At 32.2% G+C, this 27,576-nt stretch overlaps 1 protein-coding gene across 1 annotated transcript; it reads right to left on the bottom strand.

The window, feature by feature from the left end:
- Positions 1-5,577: 5,577 nt before the first annotated feature.
- Positions 5,578-26,688, bottom strand: LOC115880394 (L-2-hydroxyglutarate dehydrogenase, mitochondrial-like). Its single transcript, XM_030897597.1, has 8 exons — positions 26,406-26,688; positions 20,443-20,618; positions 18,334-18,483; positions 11,834-12,024; positions 11,641-11,773; positions 7,711-7,915; positions 7,437-7,657; positions 5,578-6,042 (listed from the first exon to the last, which is right to left on the bottom strand). The coding sequence occupies exons 1-8, from the start codon at positions 26,519-26,521 to the stop codon at positions 5,861-5,863; spliced, it is 1,374 nt and encodes a 457-aa protein (XP_030753457.1). The 5' UTR covers positions 26,522-26,688; the 3' UTR covers positions 5,578-5,860.
- Between the last annotated feature and the right edge of the window lie 888 nt (positions 26,689-27,576).

Genomic DNA, 27,576 nt, shown 5'->3' on the forward strand with positions numbered 1-27,576 from the left:
TAAATATAGTTAATATCTCGAAAAATATTTTTTTCGAAAAAAGTCTGACTACGCCACTGCATTCTACATAGAAAAGTGCCTTTAGAATGTATTATTCATTTTTTCGTGGTTGCTGAAATAAACAAACTATCGAACATCTTCAAAAAGTACAAAATTTGAGAATCTCCCTGTAGTTTCGAAACCGATCAAGATAGCCACGATCCGTTTGCGCCATTGTAATCTTTTCAAAAAAGGAACCCGACTGCAGTATCAAAATTTGAATATTTCTCACGGTTTCCTAGATACCCTATAGAAACAACCAAAATGGTCCACCCTGTACATTCCATCTTCAGTGAAAAAATCGAATATATATTGGCGTTTTTTTGCATTTTCTTCAATGTTCCGTCACCAAATTTTGTTAGCAAACATCAGATTCGGAGTCAGCGCCCCAAAAAAACATAAAGAACGAAATAAATCAGAACTACCCCAAAACTTTCCTAAAAAAAATACAATTTGACCAGACTATTTCAGGAAATTATTGTTTCTCGAATTTTAAACTACACCATTTAAAAATCGTTTTTACTCAACGTAAAAATTAATTAGAATCTTCTTAAAGCTAACTGGCAGATGTCTAGAGCTTGACCTAGCCAAAATTATTATCAATTGTCAATCCCAAGCCGTCTTGTCAATCCCAAGCCGGTCAACACAGGATACCCGATGAATGGCGAACCAGCACCACTATCTTGATGTTTTAAAGAGGAGATAAGAAGCTGCCCTCAAACTATAGAGGCATAAATCTTCTAAGCACCACACTAAAACTTACGACAAAAGTGATAACAACCAAAATAAACGACTTAACATGCTTAGCAGATGAACAGTAAGGTTTCAGATCGGGCAGATCATGCACAGACGCGGTTTTTGACATAAGACAGATAACAGAAAAATCAATCGAATATAACAAACCAGCGTATATGTGTTTTATTGATTTAGAAAAAGCGTTCGACGGTGTGCAGCTAAGAGACGTTGTACACCTTCTTTACAATAGGCAAATCCCACACAACCTCGTTAAAACCATACAAAACATATATGAAGCGAACCAAGTTCAAGCTAAAATTAACGGGGTCCTGACCGAACCAATAAATGTAGGCTGTGGTATCCGACAAGGTGACTCCCTGAGCCCTCTTCTTTTCAACATCATTATGGACGAAATAATAGGAAATGTACGTTTACTGAAGGGATCCAGTATGGGCGACCAGGAAATTACTATTCTATGCTATGCCGACGACGCCGTATTGGTAGCTGAAAATGAGAACGATCTACAGCGCTTATTACATCATTTAATTGCACTGCCAAATCACTTATTATGATAATATCGACTCAGAAAACTAAATGCATGACGACATTAAAAGTACCACTAAGATGCAAACTGGAAGTCGAGGGCAATGTTATTCAGCAAGAGATGAAGTTTAAGTATCTAGGCATAGAAATCTCAGGATATGGTGATGTAGAAGCGGAGGTGCGAGAACGGACAACGAAGGTAACCAGAATAGCAGGATGCCTAAATGATACAATATGGCGAAATAAAAACATTGAGGTGGAGACTAAAGCGAGAATTTACAAGGCAACGCTACGACCAATAATGACATACACTGCAGAAACTCGACCTGATACAGCGAAAACTAAACAACTACTAGAAACAACCGAAATGAGAGTACTACGCAGAATAGCTGGAAAGACGCTTCTGGACAGGAAGAGAAATGAAAGCATAAGAAGAGCGTGCAAGGTGGAAAATGTAAATGAGTGGGCACTCAGCAGAAAGGAAGAATGAACGAGCATATTAGCAGAATGGACAACAGAAGGATAGTGAGAGTTGCACGCGACAAATCACCGCTAGGTCGCAGAAGCTTAGGACGTCCACGAAAACGATGGAGCGACAACTTGTCAGTCTAACCGGTAGAGACGACGAAACCAAACAGGCGATTCGTCTAGTATGAAGAAGGAAGAAGAAGAAGAAGAAGAAGAGTTTGATTTGGACCGCTAAAAAGAATTCAAAGACAAAATTAATCATTGTTACTGAGTCCCGAAAGTACAGGGAATTTGAGTGCCGAGTACCTTTTCTTGGATGGCTCAAAAGAACCGGATATTCCCTGTAATTTCGAGACCGAGATTTCCCGATTCTGAACCCTAGCGAATATTCTAAATCTAACAAACTCGATTGGTTGTCTAATAAATAGTTTGTGCAAAAAACTTTTTTTAGTATAAAATTGGATATTTTTATATTGCCATCTTGTACCTTAAAGAACTTCATATATTTTATTCGGTTTTCGAAACAATATCTGTTTATACTTCAAACAAAAATCTATGATTTTATCTAGTATCATGTATATACAGGGTAACTGAAAAGTAACAATAGAGAATATCACTAGATAAAGAATCAGACAAACGAGATCAGGAAGGCGTAGTTGGATATTTATATTCCTTTATTAATCAATTAGCGTGTACCAGCGACTTCGTTCGCGTCGAATTAATCATTTGTAATGGTGATGATAAAGCAAAGCAAGAATTTCCATTAACATACAAACTGGATAAAATTTTCTCACGTTTATGTCAGCATGAGAAAAAACAATATGGCGATATTATTTTTTTTGATTTTGATTTGACTTTCGAAAAATCCATTTGCCACAAATAAGCTTTTTACGTCAAGCAGTTTAAGCAGAATCGTGGTTAAGAAATTACCCAACTTTTTGAAACACCCTGTATGATTTTTTAAAAAATTTAAAAATATGTAAAAAAAACAAATAAATTATGCTTGTCCAAGCGTTATCCCGAAAGACTAACCGTTTTTAAATAACAGATATTGTAATATATGAGGGGTGTTTTCACCCTCTTGGAATTTGAGATCGAGAAACCCCTCCTTATCGAAGCTCTACACCCCAAAGTCAATCCGTTTGCCAAAAATCAGCTTTAAACGTCAAGCAGTTTAAGCAGAATCGTGATTACTCAATGGTCATATTTTATGAAACACCCTGTATAAATTTATAAAAAATCTTAAAATATGTAAAACATCAAAATAAAATATACGTGTTTAGGAGTTTTTCCGAAAAACTCACCAGTTTAAAAAAAGATTTTAATATTTGAGGGATACTTTCACCCCCTTAGAATTCGAGTTTCGAAAAATCCCTTCTTATCGAACCTCTACACCCTAAAGTCAGTCTGTTTTCCAAAAATCAGTTTTTTACATCAAGTGCTTTAAGCAGGATCGTGATTAATCAATGACCCGATTTTTCAAAACACCCTGTATACATTTTTAAAAAATCTTAAAATATGTAAAAAAACAAAATAAAATATACGCGTTTAAGCGTTTTTTCGGAAACTTTACCGTTTTTTAAATAAAAAATATTGTAATAAATTTGAGGGGTGTTTTCACCCTCTTGGAACTGGAATTTCGAAAAATCCCTAGAATCAACCTGTATGCCAATGAACTTCTTACGTTGAGTGGTTTGAGCAGGATCGTGATTAATCAGTATGTCAGTCACTTAAGGATTTTATACAGGGTGAGTTTCCTACGATGCTCTCTATGGGTATCTCGGAAACTACTGGAGATAGAGAGTCGGTTAAATGGGGAAACAATTCAGTTTGTGGGGTCATAAAAATGCGCCTTTCAGATTTTGAAAAATTCAAGGCTTACTAGATATTTCAAAAAACAAATTTCGGCTATTTTAAAATTGTCCCTAACTCCATTATAAGCTATTTTAAACAAAAAATTTCAGATAAATGTTGTAGATAATCACATCCTTTATGAGACTATGCCCCCGTTTTCTTTTTAAAGCCTGTCATTTTTGACATATGACACAAACATATGTTTTTTTAAATGGAAACCATAGTTGGCCATGACTTCATAAAAGCGCGCCATTTTTAAGCTTTTCAGCGATATAAGCTATAATATGTTTTCTTCGAAAAATTACAGAGTTATAGCCAATTCTTATAATTTTTAAACAGTTTCACTTAGTTAGCCATGGAAACAAGTTTAATCGTCTTTGCTCTCAGAAATGTGAAGCTGTCACATCCAAGCTTTGTAAATTAAAATAAACAAAAATTGTAAATATGAATTTTTCAAATGAAGAAAAGCGTGTAGATACTCCTGCATCATTAGAGTGGTTCCAACATGACTTTTATTACGATCCCCCCCTCATAATGAAAGAAATGTTAAAAATTATTTATATCATAATTATGCAAACTCAGGAATAGAAAGAGGTGGACCAATTGTATAGGCCTCCTCAATCACCTGACCTATCCATTTTAGATTTTTTTTTATGTGGTATGGTTAACAATAAGGTTTACAAAAGAACTTGTGAATTAAGAGAGGCACTCGAAATGGTGGTACGAGAGAAGTTTAATTAAGTCGACCGGTCCTTCTATGAGAATAGGTAGTAATTTAGTTTTAAAAAGATGCAACTCAAAACAATGGCGGATTTTTTGAATATTTTCTAAAATAACTTAGTGTATGCAATGATATTATTTTTTAAGTTTTAGTTTGTGTAATGTAAATTGTAAGGAACCGTTTAGTAATATATTCTAACTTTTTTAAAGTTTTATAAATCATAATAGAATAAGAATACCATGCAATCCAATTGAAATTAATCAAGAAAGATCAGAATTGGCTATAAGTAAATGTAACTTTTCTAACATGTCTTGAAAACCGTTCTCTAAAAATCGTAACATTCACCGGTTAAAGTATCCTCGAAAATGTATGGTCAAGAAAAGATGAACCAATAATCCTACACGCTTTTCTTCATTTGAAAAATTCATATTTACAACTTTTGCTTATTTTAATTTACGAAGTTTGGATGTGACAGCTTCACATTTCCGAGAGCAAAGACGATTAAACTTGTTTCCATGGCTAATTACGTGAAATTGTTTAAAAATTATAAGAATTGGCTATAACTCAGTAATTTTTCGAAGAAAACATATTTTAGCTTATATCGCTGAAAAGCTTAAAAATGGCGCTTTTTATGAAGACATGGCCAACTATGGTTTCCATTTAAAAAAACATGTGTTTGTGTCATATGTCAAAAATGACAGGCTTTAGAAGAAAACGGAGGGCACAGTCTTATTAAGGCTATGATTATCTATAACTTTTATCTGAAAACTTTTTGTCTAAATCAGCTTATAATGGAGTTAGGGACAATTTTTAAAATAGCCGAAATTTATTTTTTTCCGAAATATCTAGTAAGCCATGAACTTTTTCAAAAATCTGAAAGGCGCATATTTATGACCCCACAAAACTGCAATTCTTTCCCCATTTAACCGACTCTCTATCTACAGTAGTTTCCGAGATACCCATAGAGAACATCGTAGGAAACTCACCCTGTATATTAGTATAGATTAATTAGACAAATTTTAAAAATATACTTTATTTTATTACAAATTCGCAGTTCTTATAAAATTAAACTTAAAAAACTGAATGAATTTATTACATAAGAAAAAAATAGTACTATTGTGGTAACATGAAAAAATGGGCTTTTGTTCATAAAGAAAAAAATAATTACATTTTATATTTTGGTATTATTAGAAGATAACAAATAACATTTTCATAAGATTATAAATATATATTGGATTATTATTCTTAATATATAAACTGACATAAAAATAAGCGTGCAATATACTCTGTTTATGAAATAACATGTATAAACAATGATTAAAATTTTTAGAATTGAAAACATTAACAATTTAACAACAGTACTGATTATGTCTTACTCTAAATTAAATAATTATATCATCACAGCATTTAATGGCATCAACTTTTCGAGTTGTAGGTAAAGTTCTACTCCCAAGCCTTAAGTTTAGCATGCTATATTTCGTATTCAAGCTGCGTTTCTTTTTATGATGATTCTTTGATGAATTTGAATTCACTTTCGAGTTTATCGGCCATCATTTTGGCAATGGCCAAAGAGCTGGTTGCCCCAGGACTTGGGGCATTTCGGCAGTGCAATACGCGACCTCCTACTGAATCCTCGCCAGTACCTTTGTACATATCGAACACGAAGTCCTCTATCAAGTTACCTAAAAAGAAATTACATTTATGGAAAAATCAATAAAAGTTGGCACGCACGTCATCAAAATATTTGACGAATACACGTGACTTTTGGCACATTGAAAGTGTCAAATAAAATTTTATCAAAGATCAATTTTAAACAAAATACGTACAGAATGTCTCCGGATTGGCTTTACAAGAGGAAAAACTATTCTATTATTTTTATTTTTATTTACTTTTTGAGAAAAATTCTGATGAATGGATTTTTCTAAAAATGTCAATAATAAAAATATTTTCCCTTTGTAAAGATAATCAGGAGTCATACTCTATACAAATATTTCTTTACATACTTTATATCGCTTTGTCTATGAATATTTTGCAAAAAAATGCAATTAAAGTTATTGGGAAGTTTTCTAAATAAATGAAAGCTGAAAATAGGATATGATATGAGTAAATATATTTCGATAGTTGCAAAGATGTTAATAAATAAATAAAAAATATATAATTTCAGCGTTTCTTAAAAAAATATTACAAATACTAGAACTGCCCTGAAATCAAAACTATATTAGATATACAGGGTGCTACAAATTCGAGGTACGAGCATTGGTATCTCGGTAACCGTAATAGATACGAACATGGTTAAATTGGGGCAAGGTTGCGCTTTGGCATGTTCACCAAGATGCCATCAAAAAAGTTTTAAAATCTTCAAGGATTGCTGAGTTTTTTTGAAAAAAATTGATTTTCTTGAAAATCAATTTTATTTTTCCTGTTGTTACTTTTTCGAAAATCAAAAAACTAATTGCACATTCTCATATCCACTTTATTAGGGCTATCTGATAGTATTTTTAGATTTTCAAATTAGCTGATAATTTTTGAGATACAAAGGCCAACTTAATTTTTTTTAACACGGACCTGCATTTTTTATTTCAGGTTTTGAAAGAACTCGGTCTCCTGAATACAATGATATGCCACACTTTATACTTTTTTTTGTTAAAAAAAGGCGTTTATTATAAGGGTTAAATCACAGATCTGTGGTTAAATATGTTTATAATATTTGGTTTTTGAGATATTTAAATATGCATGCTACAATAGAAAAGGTTATTAATAGAATAACACCCTGTACAATAATTTTTAACTAGGATATAGTATTGTAAGAAAATGTAAAAAAGTACGCCCTAAGTTTCAAACGAATTATTATTTGTTAGAAATTTAATTTGGTAATAGTTTGATAACTTTTATTGAGTTCTTTATATGTAGAAAATGACTAGTATAAATCTATTAAAAAGTGCTAAACTCGCAAGAGTCATGCAGCAAGAGCAAGAACAAGATGACTCTGCAAGACCAAGACCAAGACTAAGGGAATCTTGGTCTGCATCTTGCATTTGCAAATTTGCAGACCAATTTGCATCGCTAAAAGTCATACCTTCAGCATCTAAAGCTTGTGCCCTAACTCCTGCAGGGCCTGAAATAACATCATCCGACGTAATCGATGGAACAAATCGTTGCAATTGTTTAACCTGTAAAGAGGGAAACAGAGATTTCACAGCCTCCTCTGCACCAGCGAACACAAATTTAAAGGCCAGTTTCAAAAATCCAGGATAGAATAAGGCGTCCATTAATTCTGATAAGTTGATATCTGTCCACCTATAGAAATATGAATTGGTTCGTTTGAGTCTAAAGGTACATAATGTACTCACGTGTATCCTTCTCTTTTAAAAGCTAGAACAGCATTTGGGCCTAACCAAACGCTTCCGTCCATTCTTGGAGTGAAATGGACTCCTAAAAATGGAAAACGAGGATCGGGAACGGGGTAAATGTTTCCCTTGATCATTGCCGCTTTTTCAGGCTTCAAAAGCAAGTATTCACCTCTAAATGGGACTATTCTGGGATTCCTAGGACAACCTAAAAAGTAAGGGAGATTTAAAGCAACATTCCACGAAATTTGTATTATAAAGCTTCACTCAGAATCTCGTAATAAGTGTAATAAATTAATAATAATAATAATAATAATAAAGGACTTTATTTGTACAACTGTGCCATATACAATAATAGCGGTCGTCGGTTCCGTGTGGATAGAAAGTCACAATTTATTTAAACACTATTTATTTAACACTAATTAACAAAAACAATAACGATAAAAGACTTAAAGAACTATTTACAAACGATTTATAACTAAGAATTTATTTTGAATTTTAGCGCGTCAACTGTACTCGTCTATTTATAACTGCCCTCTTTAGGCCACAGCCGCCGGCTTTTATACCTACAGCTAAGATTTCTAGAATAGTCCATAGATCGTTAGGTGAATACAGAAGGTTTCGATTGTTCTCGTATGTACTACTCCATTCTAATGGAACTCGATTTTTCTCGAACGTCCGAATGAATCATTACGGTGTCTATTCTTTAATGCGATGTGAAGGTTATCTGAGGGCGGGACATAAATGATTATTGATTATAAACTATGTGCATAATTTTGACCGCAAATAACTTTTAAAGGAATGTTTTTATGGAAAAAACCAAAGAGACCTTTTTTGTAGAGCGTAAAATTTTGTAATAGAATATGTCGAATCGTCGGAGCTGTAGGTTCATTTGCTTTGGAGATAAAAATCCTTAATGCTTAAAAGGTTGACTAATATGGTCATATTGTCTAGCCCCAAAAAAGCAACTATACAAGCTTTGCTGGCTATTTTTGAATGGTGTTAATTCATTGGTCTTTGTAATGCAAGGTGGGGTTGGAACATTTTAAAATTTATATTTGTTTTTAGATACTCATTGAGTTTCTTTATTTGTTTGTAATAAATCTATATAGTACATGACAGATGTTGAAAGAGAATCCGCTTTTGTCAAAAACTCTAACGGGATGATTGGTCAAGCCCTTGTTGTTCAACCGACTAGACAAAATGTGCTGCCAACTGGAGGATAAATCGTGAATTTATTTCAGGGGCGGAGTTCGAAAATATCGATTATTTTCGTTATTTTCCTCAGAGTAATACCAAAAGCCCCGGGTTTCTACAGAACTTTAATAGTGACCAGCTGATTAAGAAATTTAAACGAAACTTTTATTTGATTCGAATTGTGGATTATTTTTGCCTGTTATTTTAATAATTCTAAACAGGATTAACAAAGAAATTATTATTTCGATATCGTCAGCGTAAACATTATTTGCTAACAATTTATGATAATGCTAATTGCTGTTAATTAATATTTAAAAAAGCCCCAAAATAGCCTATGTTTACATTTGATTTAATGCAGGTTTATAAAAGATTCATTTCATTCTTAAGATTATTTTATTCTAAAAAACTGTTTTACGAATTGAACGAGCCTTTTTTGAAAACATAATACTCTTTACATTTTGATGCCAACTAATTGGCATGGTATTAAGAGTATGGAAAAAAGAAAAGCATTGGCTATAACTTTAATTTTTCAAAATTGGTGGTATTATACCTATATTAGTAGAAAAGCTTAAAAAATGGCGCTTTTCCATGAATCATGGCCAACTATGGTTTCCATTTAAAAAAACATAATGTTTGTGTCATATGTCTAAAACGACAGGCTTTAAACAAAAAACAGAAAACACAAACTAATTATTAGGCTTTCTGATTATCTACAACTTTTTATCTGAAAACTTTTGTCTAGGATACCGTATATCGAATTTTAATTGTCAGCGATATGCATTGTGACGATCGATAAATATTTCCCATATAATTTTACATAAAAATGACAGTAATTTATTCTATTTCAAAGCCATCGTGAATGAAGTTTTTATTCGAAAATTATAGATTATAATGGAAATATAGACAAGTTTTAAAATAGAAATACATAGTTTTCAGGTAATGACTAGCAAAAGTGTTTGAAAACACAGAAAATAATGAATGTACAGGACCCCCACAAAACTGCAATTCTTTCCCCAAGAAACTCTCTATCTCCAGTGGTTACATGTGGAGACCCATAGAGAACATCGTAGGAAACTCACCTGTTATAGTATTTACAAACTAACTATTATCATTATTTTGTTTAGATTTTAATTTGATTTAAAAAGTCTCGATTAATTTAATATAAAATAAAATTTGGATCAGATTTTTTTGTATATTCTACCAGAAAAGGTTATTAAAATTATATGATAACACAATACAATAATAGAATTACTACAATTAGAAGTAAAACAAAAAGAAATAATACCCAATGCCCTTCACCTAATTTCTCATCTACAAAATAAACTAATATAATCTCTTATAAAAACACTACACAACTACTTCTTGTATTCTACACTGAAAAAAATTATCAAATCTTACTAATTAATCAACACAAACCAAAAAATAACCAAATTATCCCTTCACCTACTTCGATTAACTACAAAATAATAAACTATAAAAACACTACTAAACTATTTCTGGTATTCTACACTAAACATTATTATTAAACTTAATGAAATTTTGGATCTATGATCAATTGATCAAAACTAAATTTACATTACAACCACTACAACTACAAAGAAATAAGATGTGTGTTTTTTAAAACTAGAAGAAACAGAATTTCGATACGTGCAATCAGTATATTAGATCAAGCGGACAAAGAATATAAATACTTTAAAAATGTGCATTCAAAAGAAAAAATATCTCGAAAATTATCCAAACAAACATTGTTTTTTCTTATCAGTGAAAAGCATCGGCCTCGTCGGCCTTGCGAAATTTGAAAGGAAATAAAACAATGGTCACAATTGTATAATTACAAGCTTTTATAGCATATCTAATAGATAAAAAGTATCTGGTCGATTAGTAACCAATTGGCACTCTCCGAAAATTATCGATTTTTATTTTCTCTGTTTTTATTGGTCGCTTCAAAATTCAGAGTAACAAAAAATATTTTTCTGTAGTAAAAGACCGTGAAATACGCCCCGCCATCTGGTGCTTTACATCCATAAACGTCTTAGGTTGAGCTACTTTAAAAATTCATATACAAGGGTCAAGCTTAATAGTTGCCTTGCTGGGGCTAGACACAAGTGAAAATTCCATGTTATTTAAAGAGGAAAAGTATCATGATTCCAACACGGTTTAATTTAATAATTAAGAGCTTGTTTACGTCGGATAATTTTTTTTAGAGCAAAAACTAAAATTTCAGAGGGCGGCAACAAAAAAATCAACTTGGAAAATAACGGACACCCTAGCGTTGAGGATCTTCTTTATCATAGCATGCATATTTAAATATCTTTAAACATCTCAAAAACCAAAGCATGTAAACATATTTAACCGTTATAATAAATGCCTTATTTTGTGTCCATGGATCCAAAAATGAAATAAAATACTGGCTGTTCCAGAAGAAAAAATATAACTTTAGTGTGGATCTTAATTCTGACATACAGAAAATATATTAGAATGGTGGTATTCCTGCAGTAATTTTTGCGGAAAGTCAAGAAGTAACTACCTATACACCGTCTGCGAGAGTCTAGAGAATATTCGTATTTTTTATTTCAGTATTCCACGAGTGGAATAAAGTAATTTTATCCCGAGTTTTATGATAAATTTATATATTGGTTATTGGCAAATGAAACCGTAAAGCCTCACCGAAGAAATTATAATATGCAGCAAAATAGATCTTTAGGGTTACAAATAAATAAATAATTTTAGACGTACCTGATAATTCTGCTAATTTATCTGAATGAAGTCCACCGCAAGTTAACACGTATTTACTTTTGACTTGTTGCCCATCTTTAGATTTAATTAATACTGGATAGTTATTGTCTTTGGAATTTTCAAAACCGTTGACCTAAAAGGACTCTATCTAAAATTACCATACAAAAATAGTATACTATAGATAATAAATTACTTCGAAATTAAGATGGATTTCTCCACCTTGTTCTTTAAAGTCTATTCCATACTGTTTAGTGACCAATGTGTAGTCAATAATTCCTGTATGAGGTGACCACAAGGCTTGAAGTCCCACACAATAGGGTTCAATTTTTTGAATTTCTTCTACTCCGTTCAGTAGTTTGATATCAGGAACTTTATTTTGTATAGCTGGAAATCAAGAAGTATTTTTAATATATTACAAATTAATTTCAGAACGTATAAAAAGTGTATAATTAAAAGTTTTTTGGATAGTGATGAGCAATTGCAAGACATATATACTATTTATTAAACTGCAAGACCCACCTGGTCTTGGTCTTGAGGTTCAATAAATAGTAATAGTTTTACAGTGTCCAGTCTTGGTCTTGTCGTCACACTCTTGCATATTTTTAATTGACTTTTACTAAAAGTATTTCTCCTTACAAAATCTTTAAATTAATACTATTTTTTTAAATAGTTTCATGCAAATGAAACTTAAAAAAAAGAAACAATATTTTTCTGATGATTTTTTTTATTTTCCAATATATTATATTAAATCAGTATTGCTTCTGTTGAAATTTTATGCAAATGTCGGGTAAACACCTGTTTGTAAGTAAATAAAAATGTGTGTTATAAATCGCTCAACTCTCAATGGAACGAAATATGCTGGAAATAACCAAGAGAGACCGTAAAAGAATAGAGTGGATACGACAAAAGACCCAGATAATAGATGTCATCCACAGAATGAAATCGCTCAACTGGCAATGGGCAGGACAGCTGGCAAGAAGGGCAGGCAACAGATGGACCAAAATAATTACAGCATGGTACCCACGCAAGGAATTAAGAGACCTAGAGGAAGACCAAACCTGAGATGAGACCATGATATTAGGAAATTAGCAAGGATAACATGGGCCCGCATAGCCAACAATATACAACAATGGATCCAACTAAAAAGAGAGTATGTGAGGGACGGATACCATAATTGGAAAAGGTTGAATAAGCTGAAAATGATGATGATGATGATGAATTGAAGGTTGAAACCACGGCTTAATTCGTCGACCGAGACTTTTCAGGCGGATTGTGTTTGTGTACCTTTTGAAAACATTGTAACACTCAGTCAAAATCAGTTTTTTAAAATATCTGCCAAAATATGCAATTTACAAAATTTTTCAAATAAAAAATGAAGCTTAGGTAATTACCTCCAAAAATGGTTCTTGTAATTTTTTACGTTGAATTAGTAGTTTTCGTGATATTCCGCCTCAAAGGTCCCCCAATTTTCTTTCCAAGTCTTAACGCTCCGAAGATAGATTTCATGAGCGTATCATTGATTGATAGGACAAATTGTTTAACAACTCGGCTAAAATTTAATATTTGTTGATGATTCAAACTTCGTTAAAAGGTAGAATCAACAGCTATCAAACTTTGGAACTTTTTTATTTTTTGAACGTTTGAATTTTGTCATAATTCCTTTAGACCAGTCAACAAGTGGTTTTATGTGGAGATAATTAGGGGCAAGCTGCTATAACACTTATTCTCTTTTTTTTGCTTTGTTGAATACTCTACTAAATTTGCACGGTCTATCGATCCCGGATTTGGCCGCCATATTGAAAAATTCTGTCAAATTATGACATTTTTATGGTTTTTTTAAATAACTCGGTTTGGGTGCACTGTACAGAAAATTTGCAAGAGACCAAAAAGAAAGCTATTTAAATTCTCTACGAAAAAGGTCCTATTCACTAATTTCATGCATGAACAGGTTAACGAGATAAAGGCGCTTAAATACAAAGCATATATTTTCTAGTTGTTCATTTAATATGAGACACTGATTCTATGTAGATTTGAATAATTTGCCAGTACAAATTTGTGTTTTTGTTTTGCTCGTTTCCACACCACCTGGCGGCAGAGCACTCGGCACACTTTTTTTAAGTGATTTCCCCTATAGTCCTAATCTACTTTCTTGCCGTTGAAAATGTTCTATTTTTGTATCCATATGACATGATATGCTTTATAAGTATTATGTATTTTCACCGTCTGCTTTTATTGACATAGAAGGTTGATCAATTGACTTACATCAATATATTTTTCATCAAACTGTTCATCTGGTTTTTGTTCAATGTCTATGTCTTCGATATTTTTGTTGGTCATTAATTCTTCTAATCGAGAATTGATTTCTTCGTCGTCCCCTGGATCTTCTAGAGTTATTTCGGAATTTGAACACGCTCTTCCCTGGCACGAACCGCACACTACCGAACTAATCCTGCTTTTCTGCAGCTGCAGGCTGCGTTGCAACCTTTTCTGCATTTACAAGAAATCATCTTCAATAACTCTTGGGGAGCGGCGTCTTGCAGCATAGGAATCGGTATAAGTCCATTGGACGACTGCTTCCAACCCCAGTCAGTGGGTATTTTTTCGTTACCGTACCATTTTTGGACTTGTAGGTATGTACGAAATGAGTGCATGCGAGCCGCATCTTCGATCTGAGGAAGGGATGCAAAATTAAATAAACTCTTTGTTATAAATTGCGCAAAAAATCAATATCTATAGATGTGTAGTGATGTATCGTCGCTCTTTGGTCCATAATGTGCAAGAAGATATTGAATTCTAACTTTGACTATGCTTTCTGGAGTTGCATTTGGGTCTCTAAAACAGTAAATGGCAGTTTTCAAACTTGTCTGATTTCTTAGAACCATAAGGAACTTCATTTTACCCTGCCTGTAAATTGCTGAAGTGGGTGCGACACCCCACTAAATGCATGTAAAAACAAAATGTTTTCTTTCACAGCCGTATCGAATATTGATGCAGAGGGTGAATAGAATAATGAAACACTAAAACTAAAAGTCGCCCGAACTGGTTTGGTAATGTAATTGATCGCACCCCGCGCTGTTGTCGAATAGATCAAGTATCAAATTTAACCAAAGACATTATAAAGATAGACCGAACATCTCATTCATAAATACTCGTTGGTAGTGTATCAAACATTCCAATGTGCCAAACAAGGACAGAAGAGACAGAGAAGTCTAAAATTTCCGACACCGGCATCTAGGCGCATTTGGGATTGTTCTAATGGCCAGTGGCGTATCGTTTTTTGGAACGAATTTAATTAGTAAAGTAAAAGTAAAGTAATTAGTAAAATTTTTACACCATATTAATATACTACGTTAACACTTTTTCGTCAGATGAGTTTTGTTATAAGGTCTAATATAATAATACAATTAATATCCCACATATACTTATGTTGAAACGTTAGTAGTTTTCGAAAATCACTCCAACGTCGATTTTCAATTTAAACTTTCAGTTACTTCTATATAAACTTTCAGTTACTTTTGAATATTTACAGGGTGACTCAGGCTTCGAAACAGTTCTATATTAGGTTTGTGGTTGGTGACTTTTCTTTCAATTTTTTTTCAGAATATGGAGGCATTTAGGCACATTTTAGACATTTTTGTAAACATAGGTGGCCGGAACATATTTTCCAACCAAAGTTGTAGATTTGCCATTAAATTTCCATGCCAGAAATACCTAGGGTTGCCACTTGTCCTTTTTGAAAAGGACAGTCCTTTTGGAATAACTTATCCTTTTGACTTTTTTTGACTTAAAAAGTCATTTTTATTTACGTATTTTCCCTGAGAAAATTACCTACAGCAAACAGAAATGTTCTTTTCGCCCAAATTTAATTAGGAATGTTATAAAACTTAACTTGTTTGGTTTGGTTTGGTCATTATTTGGTTTGGTTTGGTTTGGTTTGGTTTGGTTTGGTCATTCAACATTATTTAGAACTTCCCGTTTAATCTCAAATGATAGTTTAGGTTTTAGTTTTACCTTTTTTTATCTTAAAAAGAACTTTTCAAAATTAGTACCTAATTAGTAACTCTAGGAAGATGTATTTGTACGGTGGTAAAAAATTGTCTAAACAAGGCCGAAAGGGCAGATATAATAAAGCAATAAAATGTAAAAAAGGTCGGGTAAACACCTTTGTTTATTTATTGAGCAAAATTCCTTTAGAATATCGTATATAATGACCAAAATAGGACGCAATTTTAAAAAAAAATGTCACTTTCTGGCTTATAATAAAGTTTCAAATGTAACGTTTATATTCAAATTTGTTATGATCTACGACAGTTAGGTAGTAATTGAGACGAATTATAATTCAATTACCGGCTACTACCTTCTTGTTTTAATAGATCAAAATTCAACAAATATAATTAGAAATTATTTTAATTGTGAGAGGCTCCCTTGTGGGACGCCTATGTACGATTACGGCGCGGCGGAAACAATACCTACCTGTGAAAAGAAAATTCGGGTAATTTGAGCTTATTTGTCCACACATTTGGCACTGTCGTACCATATTGAAAATTCGCAGATTCAAAAGTACATTAAACAAAAACAAAAACTACTGAAAAACACTGAAAAGTTCACTTCGGACTTCATTCCGACTTCAAACACACCGTAAGCTAAACGTAGTACGCTATAACGGACTATTCATTCTGGAAGACGGCTCATTTCATTCTGGAAGTCTAGCAGCGACGTTGCCAGTAGTTCTAGACGTTTCAGCACATTAAACAGTAAACATGTCTTTTAATAGTAACGCATATATCCTCTGGTTAATAACATATTATTACGCATGCTTTGGAACAAAAAATAAACTGTTAATTTAATTAAGAAATTGAGATTTATTGATATCTGGTGAGGTTTTAAAGTCACCTTTTCTGCAAATCAAACTAAGTAGATAGGCGCAAATTTGATATGTGGCAATGTCGCCTTCTCTATCTCAGTTGATTTTTACAGTACGTAGTCAACCTCCGAATGTTTGATCGGGTTAAAATGCATAATGTGATATCTGTTCTTCCTAAATCTATTAATTTAACGCTAGCGCACATTAAGATGTATTTAAAAATAAGCCTCAGATGTTAATTGCTATAACTTTAGAACTGATAAGTTTACGAGAATAATTAATAGAACCTTTTTTGTAGAGAATTAGCAAAATAAAGCAAATTATAATTTGCTTTATTTTTAGTTACCTGCATTTTTTTTCTACAATGCACCCAGACCGAGATATTTAAAAAAAAAACCATAAAAATGTAGTTTTTATATCAACTTCTTCAAAATGGCGGGGCGACAGACCGTGCAAATTGAATATATCATTCAGCACATCAAAACAAAGAAAATAAAAAATAATACAGCTTCTTGCCCCTAATTATTTCCATCTAGGCCTATTTAAAACGACGTACCGACTGGCCTACTTGGCTATTTTTGCAAAAATATTCAGATTTTGTAAACTTATTCATATTTTCACTAATAATAACTTATTTGTCAAGAGTTTTGTGAGTTGCTTATAGAGACTCTAAGAACGACTGTTAAAAGCCTCTATAAGCAACTCACAAACTTTGAAGTATTTGTATTTGTTAAAAAACTATTCGTGAGTGGCTTTTTTCGCTTTTTTTGAATTTCCAGAAAGTGTCGTAAACAAAAGAAAATTGTATAATTACAAATAGTCGAATTGGTTCGTTGGTTGTGATGGCTTTTAATGTTTACGTTTGCTGTGATTGCGGATAATCACGACCTAACCTAACCAAAACCAACACAACTTTATGAAAACAGGTGTTAGGATTATTTTAGCTGAGGACCTAATCTTCCATTTGATCATGGAAATCATCTACATGTCATATTTTCGGTCAATATTGGCGGAAACACCGTTCGTTGACTTATTAGAACCGTTTTTAAGCACTTTAAGTGACTTTACGGATAAAAGTCCCAGAGCCTCTTTTGAATTGATATTGACTTAAGCTTCATTATTTATGCCAAGAAAAATATTGTAAATTGCATATTTTAGCAGATATTTAATAAAACTGATTTTCCCATTTGCGGCCATTTGAGGATTTTTTTTCGGCCATAGCCGACCGAGCACGGTGGTACAATTTTCCCCCTAATGGTCGACGAATTAAGCCCGAGATTTGGGTCTTTTGAAGCATCGCTTCCTTTGAAATTGTATGCAAATGTAGGGTAAACAATATTCGTAAGTAAATAAAAATTTCATAGTTTTTTAATTATTATCTAAAAAGATAAAATAAGATTACAGTAGGAATCTTTGGTGTTACAACAGCAAATTAAAACAGTAATTCACCAAAATACACCAAAACGTCACTTTATTTTTAACACTGGACGCGTGTTGCTAATTATCATCAGGAGATGGTTAAATCTGAATGAAGTTTAACCTAACAAAAAATCAGAAAGAAAATTCAAGACCGCAAGAGTTTTGTATGCTTGATCGGTCTTGTTTTTTGTGCAAGACCAAGTCTACAAGACCAAGATCATGAAAAAAATAAACATGTAACCTTCAATCCGCAAACAGCGGAATGAAGTGCTTACCAAAATCAGTATTATTGGTCAAGGCATATCTTGAAACATCAAATCAGTTTTAGACCTACAGTGATAAACTACTTAGAATTTACCAGAAATAAAAAAGAAATATAAAATATTTTTTAGAGGAAATATTATGCTTACCTCTATCATGAAGATCTGCAAGTCTCTTCACTTCTACTTCGTTGGTCGCCACAATGAGTTTTCCTACCTTTTTGTAGGGTATTTTCTTTTGGTCGCAATACTTGTACATCAGTTGTAAACCTTCTACACATAATTTTGCTTTAAGGGATCCTACAAAATTAAAACTTCTTTAATTGTCGATTCTGAATATATTTTTATATTTCATCCTCTAATTTTCTTTGTCATATTAGAAGAAACAGTTATACTAATACAGAGTAAGTCTTAAATATGTTCAAATATTTTTGGAGTAGGTACTATATTTCGACCCCAGAAACACGATTATAAGGTTTTTTTCACCAAGGGATAGATGATGATGTTAGGACCCCCGGACCAGGACCTTTCTGCTTCCCAAGTAGAAACCAACTTAAAGCAGAACTGAAGAACTTGAAAGACTCCACCGTAACCTGAAATGGGGTGTTCTCCAACGGTCTAAGACACTCGAAAGAGTTCGTGAGAACTTACGACCGAGAAAAATCAAAGATTTTCCTTTATTTAAGTAAAAATAATCTTCGGATTGGCACGGGGTTTCTAACAGGACACTGTCTCCTCAACGAACACCTCAGTGAAGCTGAGAAACAACGGCGAATGCAGATTCTGTGGGGAAAATGGGGAACTGAATGCGCCGAGACGATGACTGTTCGTGCCATGAACTTTGGTACGGCTGATGATGTCAAGAATGGAGAGCTGGCCTCTGTGGAGCCGTCTCAGATACTGGCTTTTGTTAAAGCCCTGAGCCTGTATGATGAGTAGGGGAACAAGAAAAGAAAGCACACAATATGTATATCTGTAAGGTCGCGGGCACTAACTCCCCTCCTAAGCATTCTAGGTACATTGTACAAGGTTTTTTCGCGAAAAAAAATTTTTTTTTTTGTTTATTACACAACGTCAACGGCTTTTGTAGACGTGTCAATCAATCAATTGAACATTATAAATTTATATTATACAAAGGTAGAATAAATTAGTATTAGTATGGCAGCAAACGAGTAATCATTTACATGACCCTAAACACATTTTTACATGGCGACCCTGCCTACGGACTCGTCGTCTATATCCGTTGGGCACCTAAGTAACGGTGTGGACGCGAATTTGAATTAAGTACATTAAAATAATAATCAAAAATGGGAAAAACAGTGTCGAAAGAAAGTGACGTTACAAGTTCGGGAGTGGTTACTTTACGAATTTTATTGTTGATGAACAACGATTGATTATTGCTATGGTTGTATAATATTAAAACTAGTAGTTTCTTAGTGAGTTTCCTACGATGTTCTCTATGGGTATCTCGGAAACTACTGGAGATAGTCAGTTAAATGGGGAAAGAATTGCAGTTTTGTGGGGTCATAAATATGCGCTTTTCAGATTTTCGAAAAAGTTCATGGCTTACTAGATATTTCGAAAAAGATAAGAATTGGCTATAACAAGTCAAGAAAGATAAGAATTGGTTATAACTCAGTAATTTTGTGAAAGAAACATATTATAGCTTATATTGCTGAAAAGCTTAAAAAATGGCGCTTTTATGAAGTCATAGCCAACTATGGTTTCCATTTTAAAAAAAAATATGTTTGTGTCATATGTCAAAAATGACAGGTTTTATAAAAAATCGGAGAACACAAACTCATTAGGAATGTGATTATCTACAACTTTTATCTGAACACTTTTTGTATAAAATAGATTGTAATGGAATTGGGACAATTTTTAAAATAGCCAAAATTTGTTTTTTTCGAAATATCTAGTAAGCCATGAACTTTTTCAAAAATCTGAAAGGCGCATATTTATGACCCCACAAAACTGCAATTCTTTCCCCATTTAAACGACTCTCTATCTCCAGTAGTTTCCGAGATGCCCATAGAGAACATCGTAGGAAACTCACCCTGTATATAGACAATTTTTATTGGTTCTGAGGTTAAATATAGATATGTTTATATTAAATACATATTTAAAATAAAATGCAATTTTAACATTTTTTTTAATACCACATTACCACATTACGCTGACGGACAATTAATAATACTATAAATACTAAAATAGAACAAGTAGAGCAGTTCATTAAATGAAGATAATGAGGTTGATTACCTGGCTTATAGTAAATACCCGCGTGTATAACTCCACTATTATGACCGCTTTGATGTTTTGCTAATTCGCTTTCCTTTTCTAATATAGCCATTTTAAGCTTAGGGTGGCGTATTTTAAGTTCCCTTGCTGAAGCTGCACCCACAATTCCTCCACCAACCACAACAACGTCATATTCTCTAAAAAGCAATAAGCATGTATTACACTATAATAATTATTATTCTTTAATAGAACTTAAAACATCACAGAACGTCTCTCAACTTCTATTCAGTCACGGATACTTAAATATTTCGGTCACGTTATGAGGAGGGATACTGACTGTATGGAGAAACTCATTACACAGGGCCAGGTTCCAGGAAAAAAAGCCAAGAGGCCGCTCACCCTCCCGATGGATAGACCAGCTGTCAAAGATCATCCACAAGCCACTGCACACGCTTGTACATGAAGCACAAGATAGGGACACAAGAAGCACAAGTTATGGAGTCAAACCTCACACATCACCTGACTACATTCCTCTTGTAGGAATCTTGTGGCACGCACACACAGAAAGCTGGGTAACCCTCGCTAAAAACCACAATATGCAGACCCAGCACAGACAACAAGCGATCAAGAATTAAAAATTGCGTACTCTAAGGGAATGGACACAAAGAAGGCTGGTTAATCAGCGCTTATTACCAGCGCCTACAAGTCGTCTCAATAGTACACAATGAAAGTAAAAAGTAAGCGCTAATAATATAATTAAAAGAGCTTTAAATAGCGATGGGAACTATCGAATGAATTAGACTATCGAATGGTTAATGAATGAATGATTTCAACTATTGAATGGTTTTATTCGAATAAAATCATTCATTCATTTGTATACTAAAGCATATGTGACAACCTCGCCGTGCGACTAAATGGTTATCGTTGAGCCACGACTATCGAATGCTTTTGATAAATGAAATTTAGTATTCGTTTGATTTTTGTATGCATCAGTGCATTATTAGATGATTATTAGTACTTCCAAATTTTTATAACTTCGCCGTATAAATACTGTGCTATTTTTGCGTTTATTAAAATAGTTAAAATACTAAAATAGTAGTTATTTTTTATTTTTATTTATTGACGATTGTGTGCATGTGCAGGTGGTCAAAATTTTTCCGAAAATTTGTGTGGTTTTCCGTAGTCCGATCTTTCAATTATTTAATTTTATATGGTATATGGTCTATTTTTTAATGGAAAATTTTGAGAAGTAGCAATTTTTAAGAGAAATGAGATGAACTTACAATTAATTTTAAAAATACATATTTGTATTTTAAATGTTTTAATAATATGAATTAGTTGAACTTAATCATATTTAAGTAATGTGATTAAGTAAATGGTTATCGAACTCAAACTATGGGGTGAGAAAATTAAAATGAAAGTTTTACACGTGCCAATTTAAAAAAAAAAGTTAACGATCTTTGTATTTTGTTTATGCTAATTCTTTTACATGTTTACATTGTTACATTTTTTTGCTAAGAAATATTTCATTTATTTTTTAAAGTAAATGCCAGTAAAAGTAAATATAATTTTTAAATAGTAATATAAAGCACCTAATATAAATAATTTTGATTTCTAATTTTTTATTTCTATTTTCCTTCCATTACACTGCATGCTTAAAAAATTAATAAATGTTTATATTTCATGATTTTAAAATTTGTTGTTAATATAACAAATTAGTTCTGTAATTATTATTATTTAATAAACCAACGTTGCCACACACAAAAAATTTAGAGACTATATTATTTTTAAATAGGATCTAATATAAATAATTCTGACATCTAATTTGTTGTTTATATTTTGTTACTACTTAAAAAAAATATTTATATTAAATGATTTTAAATTTTGTTCTTAATAGGTATAACAAATTATTACTGTTATTATTATTTATTAAACCAGTCTTTGCTTAAAAACATTACTAACTTTTCCTACATCCAAAATAACAAGTATTATTGCAGTGTAACAACAGAATATTAATTAAAAAAATGCAGAATATATAGACATACTAACCCTAACTAACTAAAGCCAAACAATAATATTCTTTGCTAATATCAACTAATACCAAAATATGGCAACAGCGCCCTTCATAATGTATTTTCTGTGTAAATACTAGCACCTCAATAAAAAAAATAATGTGTCCTTATCCATATCTGACTCCGCAAAAAATCAAAGATGCCGGCTTCTTTCATAGCATTGCCACCGACCGCTGTCGGGCTTCTCGGAAAGAAACCTACGTCGCCGGGCGACAACTAAAATTCAGTTAATATTTTATTATAATCGATCCTGACGAATAAATGAATGAATTTTATAAATGAATGGTTTTTGCTGCTGAATTACTAGAATACAATATTTCAAGGCAGATGACGGATCTATTCGATAATTTTTATTCGAATAGTTTTCAACGAATGTTTTCTTACTAACTATCGAATTATTCGAATGAATTGCAACTATCGAATGTTTCGATAGTATTCATTCGATAGTTCCCACTACTAGCTTTAAATACACCTACACGCAGAAAAAACTTGTCGGCGCTTGTTGTAAGCTTGCCAGTGTACAAATTGTGGTTTTCGGCGCTGGCTCTGACGATTGTTTTCTATGGAAATAAGCGCTGATTAATGAGCTTTCTTTGTGTGCGTACCCTTACGCAAGACGCAAATCCAGCATTGCGGTTGCAATTTGGCAGCAAGGCCAAAACCATCAACCTTTTGTTTTTTCTGGAAATATCAACTTTATTTCTTTTAAATAAGGATATGGGTTTATTATTTCATTTTTTTAAAAACTTATTATGCCGCAAATACGATTTTATAGCGCACTTTCCCAAAAAATGTATAATGAAGAATACAGGGTGGTTTTCAAAAAATCCAAAAACACGTCAATTTTGTTTGTGAGGGGGACAACTTTTGCCCGAAAAATTATTGCTAAATCTTCAACCCTCTAAGCGGGGGTGTCATCTCCCAATTTTTTTCAAATGGGAAGGGGGCTCAAGTAGCACCGCAATGAAAAGAGCATTTTATTCTCTATATTTCGCCGCCTCGTTTTTGAAAATCGGTCGAGTCATTGAGAAAATATGAAGGATTGAAATTTGAAAAGTTTATTTAAACATTTATCAGGGTAAATGATAAGGATAAATTCCTTCGACCAATTTGATGTTTTTTCTAATTATTTCTAGATGTTTACGCATTTTTTCACTTGCCACAAGGTTCAACGATCAGGTGTGGTAATTGCTAGATAGATGTTCTGTGACTTGTGCGTTGAAGTTCTTCTCAATATCGTTAAAGTGACTCACAAGAGAATTTCCAAAAATACCAGCCCACACGTTCAATTTCTGAGGGTTTTGTGTGTGCACCTCGTGAAAAACCCTGGGGTTGTCTTCAGCCCAGTACATGATTTTCCCTCTGTCTCTTTTTATTCATAACAGAACCAGTTTCGCGAAATTTTGCTACTAACTCGCGAACAATTTTGCCATAACGGTGTTTGTCAGGATGGCGTTCATTGAATATCTGCGCAACCCGATTGCCACATTCATTATTTTTAAAATAGAGTTCGATTATTTCCATTTTTTCTGTATGTGAGCACACCATAATAATTGTTAAAAAGTTTAACGATATTGAAAAGAACTTCAACGCATAAGTCACAGAACAGCTATCTAGCAACTACCGCACCGGATCGTTCAACCTTGTGGCAATTAAAAAAATGCGTAAACATCTAGAAATAATAAGAAAAAACAGCAAATTGGTCGAAGAAATTTATCCTTATCATTTACTCTGATAAATGTTAAAATAAACTTTTCAAATTTCAATCCTTCATATTTTCTCAATGACTCGACCGATTTTCAAAAACGAGGCGGGGAAATATAGAGAATAGAAAACCCTTTTTATTGCGGTACCACTTGACCCCCCTTTCCATTTGAAAAAAAATTGGGGATGACACCCCCGCTTAGAGGGTTGAAAATTTTGCAATCATTTTTGGGGCAAAAGTTGTCCCCCTCACAAACAAAATTGACGTGTTTTTGAATTTTCTGAAAAAAAAATTACCCTGACCGTTATGCCTTGCGGAACGTTTTCGATGGGCCACCCTGTATATTATGCTCATAAGAGGCAATGTGTTGAAGTGATACTTTTGTTATATGCGTGTTTTTACACGCATATATAATAATAAAAGAAAATAAAACAATGAAATAAATATAACAATCAACATTTTTTAGATATGTGTGATATAATATTGCATTTGGAGGTCATAAGCTTCTAAATAAAGATATAAAAAATCCAGATCTCTATTCAAAAAAAACAAAATTGATGATGGTCCCAGAAACACGAGGCGTCTTAAGTGATTTTAACGGCAGCAAAAACAAGAAAGCTAAAGAAGTTTTTTTAGAATAAATTTGCAGATGTATTCTTTTTTAGAACTACTACTACTGAAATAAACTCGTACAAGAAAAAAAAGAAGGAATTTCAGTTTTCCGCTATATTTGCTGAAATGACACAGATAAGTTCAATTACGAAACGGAGTACGTATCATTGAGTTCACTAACAGGCACCTTTGCCTTAATTTAAGCTACCCTGTATCTCCTATGTTTCCTAGATGCCAACGCAGCGGTGAGAGCCGAAAAATCGGTAGGTCTGCTTTGGAAAAAATTCTGAAATATATTTTTTCTCGAAATCTGTGCGACGTGACGTTTTTTTACAAGAGACAAAAATGTCGTAATACTAGATGAACCCTTTTACGAAAAAATGTCCAATGAACTTATTTTGATCCCGCAAATACGTATTAGTTCTACGTCCACGGAATATTGGGACACACTGTATATTTTAAAAAATACATTAATATACCTAAATATTTTTCCGTATTATAGCATAATAATGTTTTTTTTATTTTTAGCATCATCTATATTTACTTTTTTCTGTTTTGATATGAACACATGACCCTATTCATATAAAGTCAAGGATAAATATTTTATTAATTTTCATCTGCATATCTTCTATAAATTGATTATGATGATAAGAATTAAAAAATAATCTAAATTTAATAATAAAAAAAGTTAATAAATATACTTAATTTTATATAATTTTTACCTAATATTTTTAATATACAGAGTGAGTCTTGAAAAAGTACAAATATTTTCAGGGCTGGTAGATCTCGAATCTCGATAAATAAAACAGATTTTCTCTTCACCGTTTTTTAAGTAAATCCAAAATAACCGAGTTATTTAACTTTGAAAATTAAAAAAAAATGATTTGTTTTTAAAATTTTGAAAATAAATGGATATTTGCTGCTGGAGTTTCTTTCTTGTAAATTTAATTTTCTACGTATGATGTCATATTTGCAATTATCAACAAATTATGTTTTTTAACTAAAAACTAAACAAAAATCCAAAAAATTCCAAATTTTCAAAATAAAACGAAAAAAACCATTATTGAGTTTCTGGGTCGAAATATACCACACTTAAAATTATTTACACTTATTTAAGACTCATCCTGTATAGTTATTCATAATTATTTAAGAACGATAGATTTTTAGAAACACCATTTTTTATATATTTTTTTTTCAATATTATCACAGGTAACATTCTATATTATCTATCTGTGATATTATGCTAAATTATATGTCCATATAATTAATTAAATTTAATATTATCACAGTATATTGTTACAAGGCTTATATGACTTGACGCTTTGGTGGTATTAATATAGCTTATCTAAAAAAATGTATTTACCAAATGTTACCTAAGATAGACAAACAACTAATAATTGAAATTGAATATTATTGATTATTTTGTTTACCATATTACACAATATAGCTTATAAAGTAGTTTTTATTTACCTGTTTGATATAGTGAAAAATTTACAAAAATTTTGTTTATCCTTATTTTTACATTTATTTAATAATTTAATCAGATAAATTGAAGTTAATACTAACATCTTTATATAAATTTAATATTTATTTACCTGATAGTAGTTGTAGAATAGGATCTTTCTAACTGTTTTACGCCTTCACATAGAACATTCTTTGACTTGTTGTTCACAATCACTAGCCCGCCTAAAAATCGAAAAAAATGTGTCATTTTTAAAAGATAAAAACAATATTTTAAAGTTTTGCGTTCCACTAGACGCGCTAATGAAGGTTATTGGCAAAACTTGCTTCGAGCTCTCAAACCTGCAAATTACACAGGAATTTTAAATGAAATAAAATGGTTTGCGCAAGGCTGTAATTTATTGCTCCTGCTGTACTGATTATAGGATTTCCAATGTTATGTAATCCTAAAGAAACCTTTTTACCGCTGTTTCGTCTGTTTTTGCTTTCGGCCAAGAGATGGCGCCATATCGTATTTTAGCAGGAAAATAAAGGTACTTTTCTTTGAATAAGAAGACTAAGGAAGGAGCGTATCAAAAATCTTAGGTCCACCTCGATGGGACTCAAATATGGCCGACTTAAATTCCGGTTTATCCTTGGTTTATCAGTGCCGTTCTAATTTTATTTAAAAAATGTAAAACTATGATATAGGGTAGACGTGGGGTAGACTCAATATTTTTTTTTATTTTACGTTGTGAATGAGTGTTGGTAGTTATTAAAATTCTTATAATAACACATTATTATAATAAAAATAGAAAAGTTTTAATAATTATTTATTAACACAAACATCCGATACTACTATACAAAATAATTTCCGTTAGAAAGTCGTGTTTGGACATTGCGCAACATATACCGGGTGCGTCTCAAAAGTGACTCACCTTTATAACTCTTATTATTTTTTAAGATAAAAAAAACGAGATTTGGTATGTTTGTATATGACGTAAATTGGGATTGATTGACGTATCCAAATTTTTTTCGGTTACTTCTTGTTTCACCGGAAATTACTATATTTTTTTATTTGTAAATGCTACCCTCCGTATTTTTTTACATTGTTTCATAGAAAATGACACTCTGAATAGAATGACATCCAATAAAGTTTGAGATCTTAATATTAATATTAAGAGGAGTCTCATCGTCATATTCTATTTCCCATTTAAATAACACGGAAAAAATTGTTGTGAGTATAATTTTATTGTTTTCTAACAAATGAGCATGTTGATTGGACTCACATCAATACATATTCTAATAGGAAATTGTACAATCTTC

The sequence above is a fragment of the Sitophilus oryzae genome, unplaced genomic scaffold, assembly GCF_002938485.1.
Source record: "Sitophilus oryzae breed Bouriz unplaced genomic scaffold, Soryzae_2.0 scaffold_1081_pilon_pilon, whole genome shotgun sequence".
Lineage (NCBI taxonomy): Eukaryota > Metazoa > Arthropoda > Insecta > Coleoptera > Curculionidae > Sitophilus > Sitophilus oryzae.